This window comes from Panthera tigris, chromosome B4, assembly GCF_018350195.1.
Source record: "Panthera tigris isolate Pti1 chromosome B4, P.tigris_Pti1_mat1.1, whole genome shotgun sequence".
Classification (NCBI taxonomy): domain Eukaryota; kingdom Metazoa; phylum Chordata; class Mammalia; order Carnivora; family Felidae; genus Panthera; species Panthera tigris.
The window spans coordinates 120,413,120-120,434,296 of record NC_056666.1 but is presented as its reverse complement, the minus strand read 5'-3'; the positions used below and the strand labels follow the sequence as shown (position 1 = coordinate 120,434,296).

The 21,177-nt window shown below is 36.8% G+C and overlaps 1 protein-coding gene across 2 annotated transcripts in view; it reads right to left on the bottom strand.

Annotated features, from left to right (window-relative positions):
• Positions 1-21,177, bottom strand: part of ANO4 (anoctamin 4) — a 395,457-nt gene that overhangs the window by 29,292 nt on the left and 344,988 nt on the right. For both annotated transcript variants that reach the window (XM_042993008.1, XM_042993009.1), the window contains 5 exons: positions 17,073-17,109; positions 14,490-14,601; positions 13,444-13,501; positions 13,208-13,305; positions 10,785-10,927 (listed from right to left, as the gene is read on the bottom strand). In XM_042993008.1, coding sequence (XP_042848942.1) covers positions 10,785-10,927; positions 13,208-13,305; positions 13,444-13,501; positions 14,490-14,601; positions 17,073-17,109 — 448 coding nt within the window. The remainder of the gene's footprint in view (positions 1-10,784; positions 10,928-13,207; positions 13,306-13,443; positions 13,502-14,489; positions 14,602-17,072; positions 17,110-21,177) is intronic.

The window sequence follows — 21,177 nt, the reverse complement described above, 5'->3', positions numbered from 1 at the left end:
AAGAACTTCACCAACCTCCCTCCCCCAAATAATGAAATTAAAAGTTGGGCAAAAGACATGAACATACAGTTCTTCAAAGAGGACATACAGATGGCCAACAGATACATTAAAGGTTGCTCAACATCATTCATCATCAGGGAAATGCAAATCAAAACCACAATGAGATATTACCCCACACCTATTGGAATAGCTAAAATCAAAAGCACAAGAAAAAAGTGTTGGAGAGGATTGGAAAAAAATGCACCCTTGTGCACTGCTGGTGGAAATGCAAATGGTGCAACCACTGTGGAAAAACAGTATGGAGGTTCCTCAAAAAACTGAAAATACTATTACCATATGATTCGGTTACTCCACTATTCAGTATTTACCCAAAGAGTACAAAAACACTAATTAAAAAAAAATGCATCCCTATGTTTACTGCAGCATTATTTACAATAGCTAAGATATGGAAGCAACCCAGGAGTCCACTGATAGAGGTATGAATGGATAAAGAGGTGGTATTTATATACAATGGGATACTCAGTCATCAAAAAAGAAATGAAATCTTGACATTTGCAACAACATGAGTGGATCTAGAGTGTACAATGCTAAGTGAAATAAATCAGTGAGATAAAATCAAAAACCATATGGTTTCACTCCTATGTGGTATTTACGAAACAAAGCAAAAAAAAAAAAAAAAAAAAAAGACAAAAAAAAAAGAATCCTGACTCTTAAATACAAAGAACAAACTGGTAGTTAACAGAGGGGAGGAAGCTGGAGGGCATGGGTAAAATAGGTGAAGGGGATGCTGAGTACACTTACCATGATGAGCCCTGAGTAATGTATAGAATAGTTGAATCACTATATTGTACACCTGAAATTAATATAACACTCTATGTTAATTACATTGAAATAAAAAAAAAAACTATCTTTGTCCTATAAGTTTTGGTATGTTGTGTTTCATTTTTATTTGTTTTGGGATACTTTGTTTTCCTTTTGATTTCTACTTTGACCCATTGGTTGTTCAGAAGTATGTTTTTTAGTTTCCACACATTTGTAGATTAGAACTTTCTTCTTGTAACTTTCCAGTTTTATACCACTGTGGTTGGAATATTTAGTTGGTATGATTTCAATCTTCTTAAATTTGTTGATTTTATGTCCTACCATATGATCTATCATGGAGGATATTCCATGTATACAATGAGAAGAATATGTATTCTGCTGTTGGATGGACTGTTCTATATATGTTTAAGTCCATTTGGTCTAATGTTTGGTTCAGTTCCAATGTTTCCTTGTTGATTTTCTGTCTGGATGATTTATCTCCTGCTGATAGTGGAGTATTGAAGTCCTCTAGTATTATTGTACTGTTGGTCTATTTTTCTCTTCAGATCTATTAGTATTTGCTTAATATATGTAGGTGCTCTGATGCTGAGTTCATATATATTTATGACTATTATATCTTCTGGATGTATTGCTTCCTTTATCATTATATAATGACTTTGTCTTGTTACTGTTTTTGTCTGGAACTCTGTTTGACATAAGCATAGCTAATCCCACTTTCTTTTCACTTCTACTTGCGTGGAGTATCTTCTTCCATTCCTTTACTTTGGGCCCATGTGTGTCTTTAGAATTGAAATGAGACTCTTGTAGGCAGCATATAGGGGACTCTTATTTTTTAATCCAGCCAGCCACCCTGTACCTTTTAATTGGTGAATTCAATTCATTTACATTTAGAGTGATTATGGATATATAGGAACTTACTACTGCCATCTTACCATAACCAATAACCTTTTGGCTATTTTGTATTTATTTTGTTTCTTTTCTCCTTTGTTTCTTTCTACCTCTGAAGCTGGTGTTTTCCATTGTAATATGCTCAGTCTTTTTTTTTTTTTTTTATGTTGCATGAATCTACTCCAGAATTTTGCTTTGTGGTTACCATCAGGCTTACATAAAATATCTCACGAAGAAAACAGTCCATTTTATGCTGATAGCAATGTATCTTCATTCGCCTATAAAGCCTCCACACTTTTACACCTCCTTTTTTGTATTTTTGATGTTACAATTTACTTCTTTTTATGCTGTCAATTCATTAACAAATTATAGTAGTTATAATTATTTTTAATCCTCTTTTCTTTCAATCTTTATACTATATTAAGGGGTTAATACACCATCCTATTACAGTCTTCTATTTTGAATTTATTTTTCGCCTTTACCAAAGTTTTATGTACTCTCATATGTTTTTATGTCACCAATCAGCATCTTTTCATTTTTAGCTTGAAGAACTCATCAACATTACTTGCAAGGGAGGTACAGTGGTGGTAAACTCTTTTAGCTTTTGTTTGTCTGGGAAAGCCTTTATTTATTCTTCATACCAGAGGGAAAACTGCCAGGTAAAGTGTTCTTGGTGGGTAATTTTTATCTTTCAGTACTTTAAATATGTCATTTCATGCTTCCTGGCCTGTAGAGTTTCTGCTGAGAAATCTGCTTACAGCCTAATGAGGATTCTTTTTAGGTTACTTCTCCCCCCACCGCCCCCCCCCCACCTCACCTCCTGTCCCTGCTTCCTTTAAAATTCTTTATTACTGATTTCTAACAGTTTCATTATAATGTGTGTTGGAGAAGTTTGTTTTTTTGCATTGAGATAAGAGGGTGTTCAACTAGCTTTGTGCATTTGTGTGTCCAATTCCTTCCCATGATTTAAGAAGTTTTCAGCTATTATTTCTTTAAACAAACTCTCCGCCTCCTTATCCCTCTCTTCTCTTTCTGGTACAGCAGTTATTCTATTTGCTATTATAACTGAATCTGAGAGCTCTTATAGGGTTTCTTCAGTTTTTAAAAATCTAAATTCTCTATCCTTTATTTCTATATTCCTATCCTCTAAGTCATTTATTTTTTCTTCCATCTGACTTTCTCTAGTACCTAACCTATGATCTCCATTGAATTCTTTATCTCATTTACTGAATTCTTCAGCTCCAGAATTTTTTTTTTTAATAAATTCAATCTCTTTGGTAAAGAACTCCTTCTGTTCATTCATTTTATTCCTGAGTTATTGAATTGCCTGAGTTTTCTTGTAGCTCACTGAATTTCTTCATAACAGTTTTGAATTCTTTATCAGTTAAATTATAATATTATGTGCCTTAGAATTTGGTTGCTGGAGAATTATTTTCTTTTTGTAATACCATATTTCCTTGATTTTTTCATAGTATTTAATGGTAGGAACCTCCAATTTTGCATTTGAAGTAGCAGACATTTTCCTTTGTTATGAATTTATGTTTACATTTCTTATAACTCAACAGGCTACATGCCTAATAACTTTTATAGTTTGCCAAACATATGGAGACTCTAGATGAAGAAATAGTAAACTATTGCTTTCAGGCCAGTTCCGGCCAGATTCCTGGTTTTGTTTCTTTTTGAAAACCATCTCTGAACTAAACATGGTTTTTTATGTGTGAAGTGCTTATATTTATAAGTACTTGTATAATATTTTTCCTCTTGACTCCAAAGCCTAAATTATTTACTATCTAGCAAGGTTCTTGATCTCTGTTATCAGTTATGTTTTTTTCTACAAGAAAATGTTCCTTGTGCTGCTGTTAAGGCAGATAAAGAGGGAGATGATCACTTCAAATATGGTCATTGATTAAGCTGGGCTGGTTTTAGATGGTAGTTTTTATAAAGTGTGGTTCACCTCTGGTTTTTTTCTTGTTCTTTGGCTGTGACTGAGAACCCGGTGAGTCTTTATTTTCTTAGTCCTGAAAGACTGTGAGAGGTTCAGTTCTGTCCTTTGGAAGATTTCAATGTTAGCTCCTTAGCTTCTTCCTCATCACATCTTCAAAATATTACATTATTAGAGACAAAACGTGGTTTTACATAAAGCTAAAAAGGTCAACAGTAAACTAGGAAAATCCTAAACTGTTTACACATAATAACACATCTTCAAAATGCATAAAAGAAAAGTTGACAGTACTAAAAGGATAATAAATTCAAGATCATATGTGGGAATTTTAATATACTTTTCTTAGTGAATAAAATAGTATCTTAGATAATATCTAGTAGAGAAAATAGTAGATAAAATAACTTAGTAGAAAAAGTAGACGAAGTTTAATAAGACCACAGAAGATAAAGACAACACAAACAGTGTTGACTAATTGACATATGTAGAGCATTATATCAAATAATTGCAGGACACACTTGAAGCACTCACCAAAATAGACAATATACCGGGGCATAAAGCAAATCTCATCATATATCAAACAACTGAAATAATATAGAGAATATCCTCTGACCACAATGAAATTAAATTAGAAATCAGTGACAGAGGGATAACTAGAACTAGAAAATTCCCATCTTTTGATAGTAAGCAACTATCTAAACATGTAACATTACTAAAGCAACATTACTAAAGTTGCTTACTTTAGTAACATAAACATAAAAGTAAGCAACATTACTAAAAAAATACATATATCAAATATGAATGGCAATGGAATATATCTGCCAAAATTTATGGGATGCAGCTAAAGAAGTGTTCATAGAGAAAATTATAGCTCTAAATGCCTATATTGGATAAGAATAAAAGCTGAAAATCAGTGATTTAAGCTTCCCTCTTAAGATACTGGTAAATGAGAAAATTAAGCCCAAATAACACATAAGAAAGGAAATAAAGATAAAAGCAGAAATGAATGAAATAGAAGGCAAATGAGTAATAGAGAAATAAAATCAACAAAGCACAAGTTGATTTTTTTTTTTGGAAAAGATTAACAAGTCTCTTGACAGACTGTTAAAGAGAAAAAAGAAAAGTACAAACTATAGAATTATAAATGAAAAAGAGAACAATATTACAGGCCTTATATAAACAAAAAGTTAAGAAGAGGGTATTTCAAACAATTTTGTTCCACTAAATCTGAATATTTACATGAAATGGATAAATTTGTTAAAAAACAACTAAGAAACAGCTATCAAAATGGATACTCAAAATAGAAAATTGAAATAGTCCTATAGCTATTAAGTAAATTAAATATACAGTTAGAAATCTTCCCACAAAGAAAATTCCAAGTCTAGCTAACTTCACTGAGTTCTTCCAGATATGTATGTAAGAAATAATAATCTTACACAAGCTGTTTAAGAGAATAGGAAAAAAGGGGGAAAATTATCTGAATCAGAGGTCATCATAACAATGACACCAAATTCTGAAACATTACAAAAAAGAAAGTATAGTATATGTTTCGTGAACTTACATACAAATATTAGCAAATTAAATTTGGCAATACAAGCAAAAAAAGGATGACCAAGTGATTATTTTTTCCAAGTCTGCTAGGTCAGTGGAACGACCAATAAAACTTTAACAACCAATAAAATCAATCAATGAAATTCGCCACATTAATAAAGAAGAAACACATGATTTTAGTAGATTTAGAAAAATGATTTGATAGAATTTAATTACAACTTATGATAACGCTTAGCAACCTAGGGATATAAGTAAAGTTCTTAAACTTAACAAAAGGTATGTACATGGCAAGGTTGGGGGATAAATGAGTAGGCAGGGCACAGAGGATTTTTAGGACAGTGAAAATACTCTATATAATATTATAAGGATAGATATATGTCATAGTACATTTGTCCAAATCCATAGAATGTAAAACACCAAAAGTAAAGTAAACTATGGACTTAGGGTGATTATGATGTGTTAATGTAGGTTCACCCTTGGTAAGAAATGTGCCACTCTTCTCAATTTTGTGGTAAATCAAAAACTGCTCTAAAAACAAAGCCTTAAAAAATCAATCAGACTTCCCACCAACAGTGCAAGAGGGTTCCCCTTTCTGTGCATCCTCACCAACATCTGTTTTTTCCTGAGTTAATTTCAGCCATTCTGACAGGTGTGAGGTGGTATCTCATTATGGTTTTGATTTGTATTTCCGTGATGATGAGTGATGTTGAGGATCTTTTCATGTGTCTGTTGGCCATCTGGATGTCTGCTTTGGAAAAGTGTCTATTCATGTCTTTTGCCCATTTCTTCACTAGATTATTTGTTTTTCAAGTGTTGAGTTTGGTAAGTTCTTTATAGATTTTGGATACTAACCCCTTATCTGATATGTCATTTGCAAATATCTTCTCTATTTCTGTTGGTTGCCTTTTAGTTTTGCTGATTGCTTCCTTTGCTGTGCAGAAGCTTTTTATCTTGATGAAGTCCTAATAGTTCATTTTTGCCTTTACTTTTCTTGCCTCTGGAGATATGTCAAGTAAGAAGTTGTTGCAACCGAGGTGGAAGAGGTTGCTGCTTATCATCTGTAGGATTTTGATGGTTTCCTGTCTCGCATTTAGGTGTTTCATCCATTTTGAGCTTATTTTTGTGTATGGTGTAAGAAAGTGGTCCAGGTTCATTCTTCTGCATGTTACTGTCCAGTTCTCCCAGCACTATGCTAAAGAGACTTTCTTTTTTCTATTGGATACTCTTTGGTGCTTTCTTGAAGATTAGTTGGCCATATATTTGTGGGCCCATTTTTGAGTTCTTTATTCTATACTATTGATCTATGTGTCTGTTTTTGTGCCAGTACCATACTATCTTGATGATTACAGCTTTGTAATATGCTTAAAGTCCAGAATTGTGATGTCTTCAACTTTGGTTTTCTCTTTCAGGACTGCTTTAGCTATCTGGGGCCTTTTGTGGTTCCATATAAATTTTAGGCTTGTTCTAGCGCTGTGAAGAAGCTGGTATCATTAAAAATTTTTTTTAAGTTTATTTATTTATTGAGAGAGAGGGGCAGAGAGAAGGAGAGACAGAATCCCAAGCAGCCTTTGCATCATCAGCACACTGTTTAATGTGGGGCTCGAACTCACAAACCATAAAATCATGACCTGAGTTGAGATTGAGTTGGACACTCAACTGACTGCCACCAGGGGCCCTTGTTGGTGTTATTTTGAAAGGGACTGCATTGAATGCAAACTGGTATAGCCACTCTGGAAAACAGTATGGAGGTTCCTCAAAAAATTAAAAATAGAACTACCTTATGACCCAGCAATTGCACTAGCATGAATTTATCCAAAGGATACAAAAATGCTGATTTGAAAGGGTATATGCATCCCAATGTTTATAGCAGCACTATCAACAATAGCCAAATTATGGAAGGAGCCCACATGTCCATCAGCTGGTGTGTGTGTGGGGGACACACACACACACACACACACACACACACACACACAAAATGAAATACTACTTAGCAATGAAAAAGAATGAAATCTTGCCATTTGCAACAACGTGGATGGAATGAGAAGGTATTATGCTAAGCAAAATAAGTCAGAGAAAAACAGATATCCTATGATTTCACTCATATTTGGAATTTGAGAAACGACAGATGAACATAGGGAATATAAAAGGAAACTGGACAGCACTGGACAGCAATATGCAGAAGAATGAACCTGTACCATTTTCTTATACCAAAGGAAAAATAAGATAAAAACAAAGAGGGAGGCAAACCATAAAAGACTCTTAAGTACAGAGAACAAACTGAGGGTTGCTGGAGGGTGGGAGGGTGGGGGACATTATGGAGGGCACTTTTTGGGATGAGCAGTGGGTGTCATATATAAGAGATAATCACTGGGTTCTACTCATGAAGCCAAGACTACACTGTATGTTAACTATCTTGAACTTAAATTTTAAAAACATTTTAAAAAATCAATGAGAAAAGAAAATCCCAATATAAAAGTAAGATAAGTGTAGAAATTATAAATCTGATTCTAAAAGTTATAGGGAACCAATTTTGAAGAAGAACAAAGTTGAAATTTTTGTTCACTTTAATGTATCAGCAAGAGAGTAAGAAGCCAAGTCACCAACTGGGAAAGGCTATTTGATTTGCAACATAGATACCTGACAAAGGACCCATATCCAAAATAGGTTAATAACTTCTACAAATCACTAAGAAAAAGAAACAAGATTATGGATTTGAATGGGAATTCACAAAAAAAAGCATAGCCTTATAGCCATAAACATATGAAAAGGTGCTCAGTGTTACTAGTCACCACGAAATTTCAAATTAAAACCATGACATACTACTACATACCAACCAGAGAGGCTAATATTTGCAAGGACTAACAAGTTTTAGTGAGTGTGTGGAATAACTAATACTCTAAGACTGCTAAGTTGTAAATTGGTACAACTTAGTTTTAAAAACTCAGTGTTTGCTGAAGATCAACAGGTGCCTATCTTATGGCCCAGTAACTCCACTCCTACATATATTCCCTTCAGAAATATGTACATATGTTAACCAAAGCACAGGTACAAAACGTTCACAGCAGTATTATTTGTAAGAGCTCAAACCTGGAAATATCCCAAATATCTATCCCCAGTAGAATGGATAAATATTGGTATATTCCTATTTATTTCCAGGAGCCTAGAAGATCTGCAGACTCACAAAATAGTTCATCTATTGGCACAGTGACATCTGCATTTCCACAAGTAAATTTGACTTTTTTTTTTTTTTTGATTCAAGCTTGACAGAGGCTTTGATTCCTATTAGAAAGCATTTATCTAGCATGTTTATCCTTAGCAGTGCTCATGAAGTTTCATACTCATAAAGTAAATTTTATGATATGGGAAAGGGTTGAAAGTTGGGGGTGGTGGGGGTCTATGTGATTTAGGGGAACAGAAGAGAAAATTGGGGACTATCTGGGAGTAGAAATGCAAAAAAAATCCCCACATATGCCTAAAGATGGAGGTGAGTATCAAAGAGAAATTCCACCTGCTTCATAATTTTGCTTCAGGTATACATTCTAAGAATACTATATGGTAACAAAAATAAAATTTTACTACCTGTAGCAACATAGAAGAATCTTATAAACATGATGTTGAATGAAAGAACAGTATGTATTGTATAATTTCATTCACATGGAAATTTAAAAAAGCTACAATTAATCTATGGCATTAAAAACCAGAAAAGTAGTTAGTGAGGGTGTTATGACTTGGAAAGAAAACAAAGGAGCCTTCTTTGATAATGATAATATTCTGCTTCTTGATCTACCACACAGAATGGCAAACATTTTCTTTAAGGAGTCAGTAAATATTTCAGACTTGATGGGCTGGGCTATACAGTGTCACAACTACTCAATTCTACTGTTGTGCAAAATGAACTATAGATAATATGTAACTAAATGGATATTGCTATGTACCAATAAAACTTTATTTACAAAAATAGGCAGTGGGCTCAATTTGGCCTGAGGGCTAGTAGTCTGTCAAACTCTTACTTACACAGATGGGAAAATTTGTAAAAATTTATGGATCTGTACACTTACTTGTATAGTTTTTGCATTATCTGTTATACTTTAATGAACACATTTAAAAATATATAAAACAAAGCAGGGAAGTCATTAAGAAAATAAAATGATGAGAATAGAAGGAAGCAGTTAGGATTCTCTGGTCTGCTTGCAATGCTTCCAAGATTTGTTTCTTGTTACAGATACTGCAGTACTTGGAACTGTACTAATTCCAGCCACATAAAAGCTTCTTTTCAAGCACTCAATATACCAACATTATTGTTCATTTCCTTCTTTATGGGAGAAGAGTCCATTAAGAGACCTCAGAGGGGTTAGTTCTCTTAATGAATTCCCTTTATTAAGTTTTATTATTAATGCCCACATTGATTTCTTCTCTGAGTTATATCATTCTGCCCTTCTATAATTGAAACTCCAAAAACATCAGTAGATGCTTAAGACATAAGCAATCTAAAAAACGTTAAGCATCAATTCTGCTATTCCTTTAATTTTCAGATTTTTCCCAGAAAGAACTCCTTTCAGAAGTAATGCTTCTTGTCCATCCATACCCTCACTTTTACCCCCATGTTACAGAGCATAATTGAAAAAAACAAACAAACCTATACACACTCAATATATCTGCTAAGAGATTTTGTTAGCTTTTCTCCCCTGGGAGATAAGAACAGGAAAATAATAACAATGATACAGATAACATGTACCAAGTGTATACTATGAGCCAGTCATTGTTCTAAACCCTTTCCATTCATTAACTCATTTAATCCACACAAAGACCTTATGAAGTGGTTACACTCATTATTATCCCCACTTTAGAGGTGAGCAAATTGAGACAGAGATTGTTATTACCCAAGATTTCATAGTTAATAAGTGATAGGGCTGGGATTTAAACCCAGGCAATCTGTTTCCATAGCCCATGCTCTTAAATAACATGCTAAGATAAATAACTTGGGTTTGAATAATAGAGAAATCTAATTCCTTAAATGTAAGTTGCATAGTTTAAGCATTCCTGGCTTCCTGCCATCATCTCCAAGCGAAATGGCGGCTCCCTCTAAGCCTCCCCTGATGCATCCTGCAGCATCTATTATACTTTACTGCACTTATTTTTATATCTCTGACTTTACCCCCACATAAGTTCTTTGAGAGCTGGGACTATGCCTTATTCCTTCTTGTAGTTCTAGTGCCAAGCATACAGTCTGTCTGGACATAACATGGCTCAATACATGTCTGCTAAATGAGAGAATCAATCATGCCATGAATGATAACTCCTTTTTCTTTGGCCCACCAAATTTTCCAACCCATTCTTGTTTTCTGGTGATTGATTATAAGGGACAGGACGCAATATCATGAGGAGTTTGAAGCAACCTGGCTTTTGGCACCATCTCTATGGACTGAACTTCTTAAAGCAAGAAACTCTCCTCTGAAGCACTTAACTTAAGAATCCCCACATGCTTCTGGCCTCAGTGATAATGGGTGCATGTCTAGCTGAATTATAGCTTGAGATCTAGAGTTTGAATTTAGAGTTAATAGGATAAAATAGGGTATTTCCATACTCATTTCTAAGTATTCATCGAAGAGTCCATAGGCGTTCATGGGCTGAAGGTTGTAGTCCTTTTCCCACTGTGGGAAACTTATTTTTCTTTCAGGTCCACGTTCTTGTCGTACTTTCCTTCTGGTCCACCAATTCTGAATTAACCTGCACGACAAGATAAGTTCCTTTAAAAAAATATATGGCTGTTCGTAAGACATAAGTAATAAGACAGAATTCAAATATGGAACCATCATTTAAAACTTTTTAGGATAGGCTGCCAAGGACATAAAAACCTTGGATTAGGAAGAAAATAACAATGGAGGCTATACTTCATGCATTTGTACTTGCAAGTGAACAGAATGTCTGATGAACTTATTTTAAATATTCATGAAATTGTTTCATGTTTAGTGTTGCCTTGGAGGGCTGGATAGAGGACAGAGAGCATCTATAAACTGATCCTCTGGCACGAAGGCAATACCCTGACCTTGGAGTAGAGGAAGGTGTGGCTTAGCTGACTTAACTCAGGACCCATGAGCAATCTTAACCATGTGGGTGCTGATCTGCATATTCTGAGGAGGTCCTGGAAGATCTGCAAACCCACTAAATGCTTCCTCTTTTTGGCACACTGAAGTCTGCATACAGTTCCACAGTTGGACTTGCCTGCTTTTAGCTTGATCTTGAGACAGGGGCTCTGATTCCCAGTAAAATGCATCCTATACTGGTGAGGTTAGCACATTAATCCTTAGTAATGTTCAGGAGTGCATCTTATGATATGGAACGGGGTTAAGGAAATGGGTGGGGGGTCAGATCTGTGTGCTGTAGGGGACAAGGAAAAATTGAAGGGTATCCAAGAGTAGAAATGCCCCCCAAAACCCCCCAAAAACAAAACCAACCAACCCAGCAAACAAACAAAAACCCAACCAGAAACAAAATGTGAAATAAAGGAAAAAATGAGAGGGGGTATCGAAGACCAATGACCTATTCCACAATTTTGCTCTATGTCCATAATACTAGAAGATAAAATATAGTTCCCTTGGGGGCACCTAGGTGGCTCGGTCGGTTAAATAACTGACTTCAGCTCAGGTCATGATCTCACAGTATGTGGGTTTGAGCCCTGCATCAGGCTCTGTGCTGACAGCTCAGAGCCTAGAGCCTGCTTCAGATTCTGTGTCTCCCTCTCTCTCTGCCCCTCCCCTGCTTGTTCTCTCTGTCTCTCAAAAACAAATAAATGTTAAAAAAAATTAAAAAAAATATAGTTCCCTTGATGTCTCTGACATTTTGATAAATTATGGTTTATACTTTAAAGAAGCATACAATGCTGTTAATTTTTAAACTTTATGCATTTAAAAAAGTTTTATAGAAAACATCAAGCACTTGGAATATGTTTTTTAAAAAGAATTCTAAGAATCGAAAACTACTGGCATTGGCTCCGACAAAGAGCTAAGAGGGGACTTTTTCAAAGCGATCCAAGTTCTAGCTAATTGTTCTGGTTGAATGGTCCTCCCTGAAACCTGGAGTTCTCTATGGAGACACCAAGCTGCCATGAAAACCAGTAGGTGTGGAAGGAATTAAAGCAGAAAGAGAGGGGCTCCTGGGTGGCTCAGTCAGTTAACTGTACGACTCTTGATTTTGGATCAGGTCACGATCTCACAGATTGTGAGTTTGAGCCCCATGTCGGACTCTGTGCTGACAATAGCTCTGAGCCTGCTTCAGATTCTCTGTCCCCTCTCTCTGCCCCTCCCCTGCTTGCACTCTTTCTTTCTCTCTCAAAAATAAACATAAAAAAAAAAAAAGCAGAAAGAGAAGTTGCTGATTCATGTTCCTTTAAAACTTAACTGACCAGAGCTGAGCAAACACAGCAGAATTCAGTTATCCTTATAAAAGTGATGCATGTTTTTTGCCTATTGTCATCAACATAAACTCTTATCACCAGGTGAACATATTTTTGCTGGTTAGGATATGTTGACTTAGAAATACTCCAGTTTCTTTTCTGCATCTCTAAACTTTTTTTCCCCATAAGTTCCTTTTCTGTAGAGTTTGAATTTAAGATAGTTAAAAAAAATTAATTCCTGATTTATCATGGGCATGGGAGAGCAGAGCTCTAGTTAATGTGTCTTAACTAGTGAGAGCCTTGCAGTGCTATGGTATGAGGGTCAGAGGCATCATTTAAAGAAACTTCCAAGCAAGTGTTCAATATTTAGGGCCCCACAGAGACTTTTTAAAAGAATATTCACTATCATTCATACTTCTTATGCTAAATCTTCCTAAAGAGCTAATGTTTATTACTTTTATGACCGTCTTTGAATAACTGAGCATGAACGCTTAGCTCCAGGTACACGCCCTGGTGTAGCTGCTGAGTCTGCATTGCTTATCTTACTTGCCACGCCTAGAAAAGCCAATAATGAGCAATGCTGCATCTCTACTACACATGTCTAAGGTACTTACGGGTAGCCAAGTTCCATGAAATTATTCCAGGTCTGCTTTAGCACCATTATAATACCCATTTGCATACAGAGATCAATAAGGCATCCACTAGGGTGGCACTGCGAGGTAAGCAAACACAGAAATTCCAGAATCAATGGAGAGGAAGAAAGAGTGTCTGGTTTCTAATCTGCACAAAGTGGCCCTAGGCTGTTTAATAGAAGTCTGTAGCAAACAAGGAGATAGGGAAGAATACAGACCTCTTCTAGTCTCCATCTGTTTATCAGCCTCAAGTAGGCACCTGGGTGTCCTGTAAATCTTTAACACACAGAAAAACAGACCATTAGCATCCTGTAGGTCTAAGCTTTCGGTGACTATTATGTTCAGGGTAGCCTATCCTCCAGTGAAAATTAGGGGTACAATCAGGTCTGAGAGAATTAGGAAACTCTCCAGAGCTGTCAAAACCGCAGCTTCTGGAATTCTCCGGGGGATATATCCCTTCTGGACTGCCTGGCTGCTAACCACAGAGGCCAGCTCTTGTTGCTTGCTGTGACTTTGAACATTTTCTGCTAAGTATCAAGTGCTCTGGCCTGTGTAACAGCATGTTGGATTGAAACACATTCTGATCTTTTTGAATGAAAGTTTAATTTAAAAAAATAACCAGCTTCACTATTTGCATTTCACAATTCACTAGAATTGCATGCTGAAATAGCTCGAAACCGAGGAGAGGCTGCTGCATCCATCCCAGCAAAACCCAATGCTCCACCCTCCTCTGGTTCTCATCTCCTGGGAAACACTTCCTGGAGCAATGGAATCCATAGGACAGGACTTCTCCACACAGGAGCCTTTCCAAATCCTCATAACTGCTGGATTCGGAAGTTGCCTACTCTCCTCTGGAGTCCTATGTCAGCCCCTTTCCTGTCTGGATGCCTTTCCCTCTTCTGTGAAGGCCGGCATCCAGGATACACTGCAGATCACTGTCCCCATTATACCACCTGCTTGCATTGGTGTGAGACCCAGGGTCCTGATTCAGGTGTGGATGGAGCCCACAAGTTTTAAATTCATCCTTCACTTGTGCAAATGCTTCTCCTCTGTGTACCTTACACTGAGAAAAGGTGCACAGGTAACACTTGAGTGGAGCGACCATTCCCCACGAGGAGAATAGGAAGGGAAAGGAGGAGGCTGATCTTCTCTTTTTAGCCTTTGTAAAAATCACTCTAAAGGAGGTGCTTCTCTGTCACCCTGGTCAGCGACCTCTGCACGCTCTGTCCTGGCCTCCAAAAGCGTGGAGAGATCAGGTTCTTACCTTCCAAGGAAGAATGCGATGTAAAACGTGGAGCTGTTCAGATTGACAAACTGAAAAAGAAACATTTTCAGGGTGAAGCTGTTCTCCCACTCAGATTCTGTGCGAGGCTGTTCTGTGGACAAAAGGGGAGTAGAATTTCAGAGGCTGCATTTGACCCCTTCTCAACTCCCTCTGCCCTGCTCCCTATACACACAGGAGCAGAGGTGTTCTAAGGAAGCTGCAGGAGACCACAGTGCCTGTAGATGGTATGTGATGGAATGGACCACCCAGGGGATCGAGCCTTAAGCTTGCAGACCAGTCCCATCCAGGTTGTGGTGGAAAGCAGCTACTGACACATCTGAAGCGATGGAATATCCAGTTTGTTCTGCTGTGACAGGATGCCCAGAGAGCCTGGAGTAGAGGCAGCCAGGCTTAAGGGGCCTCATTCCCAGGCCTGGCACCCTGCAGGAGTCTTTCCATTGCTCTTAGTTTCCCCCTGTGAGGTAGGGTCTGTGTGGGGTCAGTTTCTCTTCCAGCTCCTAATAATTCCTTGTTCTCAATATATATTCTGGTGAAATGTCAGGTGCTGTTGGGCAAGAGGGAGTCAGACCCCCCCCTCCCAGAATGCTGAGTATCTGACTTCTTTGCCTGTCACCCTCATCCATCATTTTTCATTCCCGTGGACAAATAAAAAGGAGACGACCTCATTTTTAGAGCTTTTACTGTATATCACCATCTGCATCTTATAATATCCTGACCTCAGTCATGTGCCAGTTCTCATCTCTTTATATTTTGACTTCCATAAAGCAAATGCTCTTTGGACACTGATATGAATCAAAGTATAAATCAAACTTCCAACTTGACATCTCATGTCAAATGCACCTATCCTTCCCTCAGAGCTTCAACCTCATCCCAAACAATGTCAAGGAAAATGTATTTAATACAATAGTACTTTTTCTGTTTCCACATTCCCTGAGCTTCTATTGCTCTTTACCATTTCACCCCATCAGTTCCTTTTCCACTAATTATAATTCAAAATGCTTGCTGGAGCATATCTGAGAAGGGAGGGGAGAATATAATTTAACAAGGTTGTACTGCTGATGAGGGAAGAAAATACAGGATTGATGCGGGGGTGGGGGAGAGGGGAAAGCGAGTGATGGGCATTGAGGAGGGCGCTTGTTGGGATGAGCGCTGGGTGTTGTATGTAAGTGATGAACCATGGGAATCTACCCCAAAAACCAAGAGCGCACTTTACACACTGTATGTTAGTCAATTTGACAATAAATCACATTAAAAAGATAAGGGTGCCTGGGTGGCTCAGTTGGTTAAGCGACTGACTTTGGCTCAGGTAGTGATCTCACAGCTCATGAGTTCAAGCCCTGCATCAGGCTCAGTGCTGACATCTCAGAGCTTGGAGCCGGCTTTGAATTCTGTGTCTCCCTCTCTCTCTGCCCCTCCCCCATTCATGCTGTCTCTCTCTCAAAAATAAATAAACATTAAAAAATTTTTTTAAAAAGATAATAAAAGGGTTTTGGCTTTGTTTCACTTCTGCTACTGAACTACTGGTAACCTAGGAAGGTGTCCCACATTGTTTGCCAGCTGGATGGGTTCCCAGGTATCTCGACCACAGATGGACCAGGACTGTATCACCTCGGCATCTTTGCCAGCCTGGATCAAGGTGCCATTGGACACAATCTGCCAATGCAGTTACCTCTTCTGTGGATATGAACCTCTTTCTATCTTTTTGGGGAAGGAGAAGTAAGGATGGAGGTTTCAACGACATTAAAGGAGATATACCACGTGCCTACCCCTGTACCTGGTACATAGAAAAGCTCGATACATGGCATCTTGTATTATAATTATTATAAATGAAAGCACTTTTGTGATTTTTCCCCCCTCTGGACAAGCTATATATGGGAATGTGCTAAAATAGGTTACTTGTGGGAGCATGTAATTTTCTGAAATTGTATACAGTAAAATGACTGATGTTTCATTAACAAAATTGGGACAATTTTTATACCTTGAAAACATGGAAAATGCACAGTATATAGTAGGCTTCCAGATTGTTCTAATGCTTTATGGAGTCAGAGACATGTTCTTAAAGGTGACTTGTCCAGGTGAGTGTTATTTCTACAAACATCAGTAGTGGTTAGGCCACCTACCTACATTCCTGGTAGAAGGCTCCCAGTCTCCAAAACAGCTAACCTTGCTGTGGTTTTATATATACTATGAAAAACTTGATACATTTTTATTTAAATGAAAATTGTACGCAATAGCAAGTGAACAATTTTCTAAATGATTCTGGGCACTTTATTCACATGTACTTTTGTGACGCTATATTTTTTGTGCATTAAGAGAAAACCTGTCTAAAATTACATTACCTCATGATAGATAATATTTATGACAAGCTTTAAAGCTTTAGACAGAAAAGATCCCTCAATTGCTAGACATACTTAAAATGTTCCATTGAAAGCAAAGAACTTATTGTATGCAATTTGAAATAAAAAGAATATTTCTTTTCAGCAGTATTTCATAAACGAATCTTTGAAAGGATGCTTTCCAGACTACAGTACTGTACCATGAAATAAGAAGGGTCTCACTTACCTAAATTCGTCAGAAGAAGTGCAACTTTTTCATAGAGCTGTAAAACAAATTTCATACATTTAACAAAAAGACCCTAGATGCTACAAAATATGTAATTATAAAGGAAATAGGTAATCAAGTCATGAGTGAAAATAATTTCATTAACCGCCCATTACTTGAACAATGAAAACACTGTAAACAAACATTGTGTCCTTTCTGGGCAAGAAAGAAATGCACAAGGTCCCATTTTACTATTTTTAAAATTTCACTTCTTATGTTAGAGTGAATAATTCTGTGGCAACAAGACTAGCTGCCACTGATGACCAGCTTGCTATGTGATGGCGGGCAAATCACAACATTCTTGGACCTTAGGATCTCTAAGACGGATTCTGATGGTAAGATTCTATAATCTCAGGGCACCTGGGTGGCTCAGTTGGTTAAGCATCTGACTCTTGGTGTTGGCTCAGGTCATGATCTCAAGGCTTGTGAGTTTGAGTCCCCCATCGGTTTCTGTGCTGATAGCATGGAGTCTGTTTGGGATTCTCTCTCTCTCCCTGTCTCTCTGCCCTTCCTCTGCGTGTGCTCTCTCTCTCTCTCTCAAAATAAATAGATAAACTTAAAAAATATAAAAAATTCTGTAATCTCACTGTTTATGGACTGCTGTATTTTCTAGATTAGAGCGTTAATAAATACTAAAGTGATGAAACCTTACTGGGAACTCCTAAGCTTATACTCTGCTTTTCCATTAGTGGATTGGATGCATCCTTCACTTACCCAGCTGTTTGGTAAATAGAGGGTCCTAAGAGGGAAGGGATAGTGTGTGTGTGTGGTGTGTGTGGTGTGTGTGGTGTGTGTGTGTGTGTGTGTGTATGTGTGTGTGTGTGTGTACATGATTTATAAAAGTGCAGGGTACAGTTCAGGGCAAACCCAGGTTTGCATCCCCAGAGAGGGTATAAATTGAGAAAAAGAAAAAGTGCCTTCTCTAAGATGAAAGATGATAAAATGGAAATTTCAGAAAACTAGTGAAATATATTTGAACAACATGAAAATTAAGATCCTATTTAGACTGAAATGGTGAAAATGCACTGGTTAAAATTCCCCTGGCTGGAATTATAACTTTACCAGCTAGCAAGCTGTAGGGCTTGGGCATATTACCTTATCTCTTCTTCAAACCATTGTTTTCATTTTATGTGGTTGAGAATGGGTATTGGACTCATTGATCTTAAGGTCCTTCAAGCTTCTCAATTCCCTTATTCGGGATTTTGACTACAGAAATAGATAAAATACTGACTGTATGATTCTAAACTTTCAGCAATGACTATGCTTTGCTATAGTAAGATAATTAATATGGCCATAGTATCAAATTTGTGTATAGAAACTTCAGACTCTTGGAATCCAGTGTTAAAAGAGATTGGTACAGTTTTTCATAAGAAATCCTGTGGTGTAGTCATACATTTTAATTTTATCTTAAAAATACTGGTTAACCACAGATTAGTACAGGTGTTTTTTAATAAAATACATTTTACTGTTAACACATTTTATCATTAAAGTTAATTATGTAATTTTCAAGGAAAATTAGATTTGACTGGTGAGACAACCTTTCTCAAAATACAATTTGAAAAAAAAAGTTTATTTGTTGATTTTGAAAGAGAGAGGAAGAGAGGGCAAGAGCGAGCAGGGAGGGGCAGAGAGACAGAGAGAGAGACAGAGAGAGAGACAGAGAGAGAGAATATCCCAAGCAGGTTCCACACTGTCAGCGCAGAGGCTGATGCAGGGCTTGATCTCATAAACTGCAAGATCATGACCTTAGCCCAAATGAAGAGTTGGATGATTAACTGACTGAGCCACCCAGGCACCCCTCAAAATACAATTTTTGATTATCTAGTTTATCATTTGTATCTTTAATGTTTGTTCAAGTGCTGCACTTTGCACTCCTGTCTCAAAGGTCTTGATGCTGGTGACATGCCAACATTATTTTGGTTTGGACACTGAAAAAAAAAAAGGAACTTAGAGAAAGAACAATGCAGGAGTCAAAATATGATTAATATTAACCTTGTGAAAAATAAGGCAAAGTGTATGGGGACACAGTAGGGATCCATGGTCTCTATGAACATTTATAAAACATTTATAAAATGTTCACAGATGCAAGGGGATGGACACTGAGGTTTTGAACAGGATGCAGCTGGAAAGGGCACATAAGCAGAGGGTGTGGTGACTAGCAAGAGACCTTCAGATGAGTGGTTTCTGGAAAAGGTCTGGCTTCTCATTAGGCAGTTGAGATAGAAATAATGGATGATTTGTTCTGATAAAAGCAGTAGAAAATCTCTTCTCAAACTGGATGCCACAAATTGGGAAAGTTAAAATCTGTAACTGACAGAAAGCTTTCTGACCTTAAGTATATTTCCAAAAGAAACTGTGAGTGCTTCTAATTTGATCTTGTCCACCTGATCAATGTAGGTGGGCATGTTCTGATGCAAGCCATGTTTTATGGTTTACTTCATTTTGGAACAAGACATTGTGGTTTTCACTGTTTAGAGTATAATGAAACATCTGATTCATATTGGTATGCCTGAGTAAAAAGGATGGCAATAACTTTTAGTCTCCTCCTGGGATATATTCTAATTGACATCTTTTGTTTGCAACCATATTAAGATGTTCTTTGGTCACAATAGAAACAGAATGAGAGTGAAACAGTATGACAAGGAGCAAGAAAACCCATCCTACTCTATCTTTCAAGTATTTATTTTTCAAGAAGAAATAAAATGAAAACTAATAACTGCCACTTACACAGTAAGAAGTAAATACATATCATAAAATCTAGAAATTAGACATCCCTTATACATCTGCTTCTTCAGTTAGGGTTGGAGAACTCTAGCATAAAGTCAGAAACAGGGTATGTGATCTATAACAATATTATTTAAAAATTAGAGGCTGTAATGAACATAAGATAAAAGCCAATCTAGCTCTCAAGATTTTTATATTCAATTAATGTAAAGTAGTAATGATTCATGACTAAATGATTTCTTTTTTGCAAGACAAGTATGGCCAAAATTTTAAGTAGTCGAAAATAACTTACGTAGCCATAAAAATGCATATGAAAATGTGCATGAAACTATCTTAAGTCGAATAATTTCAGAAGCCAGTAGATAGTTGAATTCTGAACTGGTCAAAGCTACGTTATAGTTATTAGTCTGTCATCTATCCTTTAAATGATATTTGCTTCTTAAGGACTTACTTTTTAATTTGTTTTTTGATATTCTGGTGAAAATCTTTCCAAACTATATTACACACTTGGTTGCCTTCATAATGGAATGTGCAAGGCTTCAGGGAATAAGATAGGACTGTAAATGTGTGTGCTCAGATGGGGACGTCATCAGAGATGGCTGAGGAGAGTAAGGCAATTGCTTCCTACACAAAAGGGTCTTGGATGCTGCTGCTTTGAGAGTTTTTACATATATATTTTTAAAATTTTCCTTCCTTCCCCTTGCTATGGGTTGTCATTTCCTGCTCTTGTCAGAATTCTTGCCTTAGTAAACTTCTGTTTTTCCAGTTTGATCTTGGTGAGAAATCAGAACATCAAAGGTGTTCACATGTACCTAAAATAAATGAAAATATACCTTAAAGGCATTATAAAAATACATATTACCTTTAGTGTGTAGACTCTACATCATCCATTTCAGTGACTCTGACGTGCTTGTTAGATAAAACATATAAATGCCTAGTAGTCTAGCTCCCAGCACATAGTAGGTGCTTTGCAATGTCCACAACTATATAGTTTTCCTACCCCCTATGCTCCCTCCTTTATTTTTTGTTTACTTCCTCTTTTCTTGGTGTGTCTCATGAAGTAGAGATTGCAGGGTAACTGATTTCTAGTTAAACAAAGTGTTACACTGACAACATTGGTATCTGCTCAAAATGTATGAGCAACCATGTATTTATAGACTCATTACATGTATACAGGAATTTATTAAGATGTACAAATTAAATTTTAATAAGACATTAGAGAAAAGAGAGCTTTAAGTCATTGCAAACTACCTAGACATAGAATCTTTCACTGCCCTGGCTGTTTGTTTAATTTCACTATGAATCACTCCCCTTCACAATGTGTATGTTCCACAATTAACTT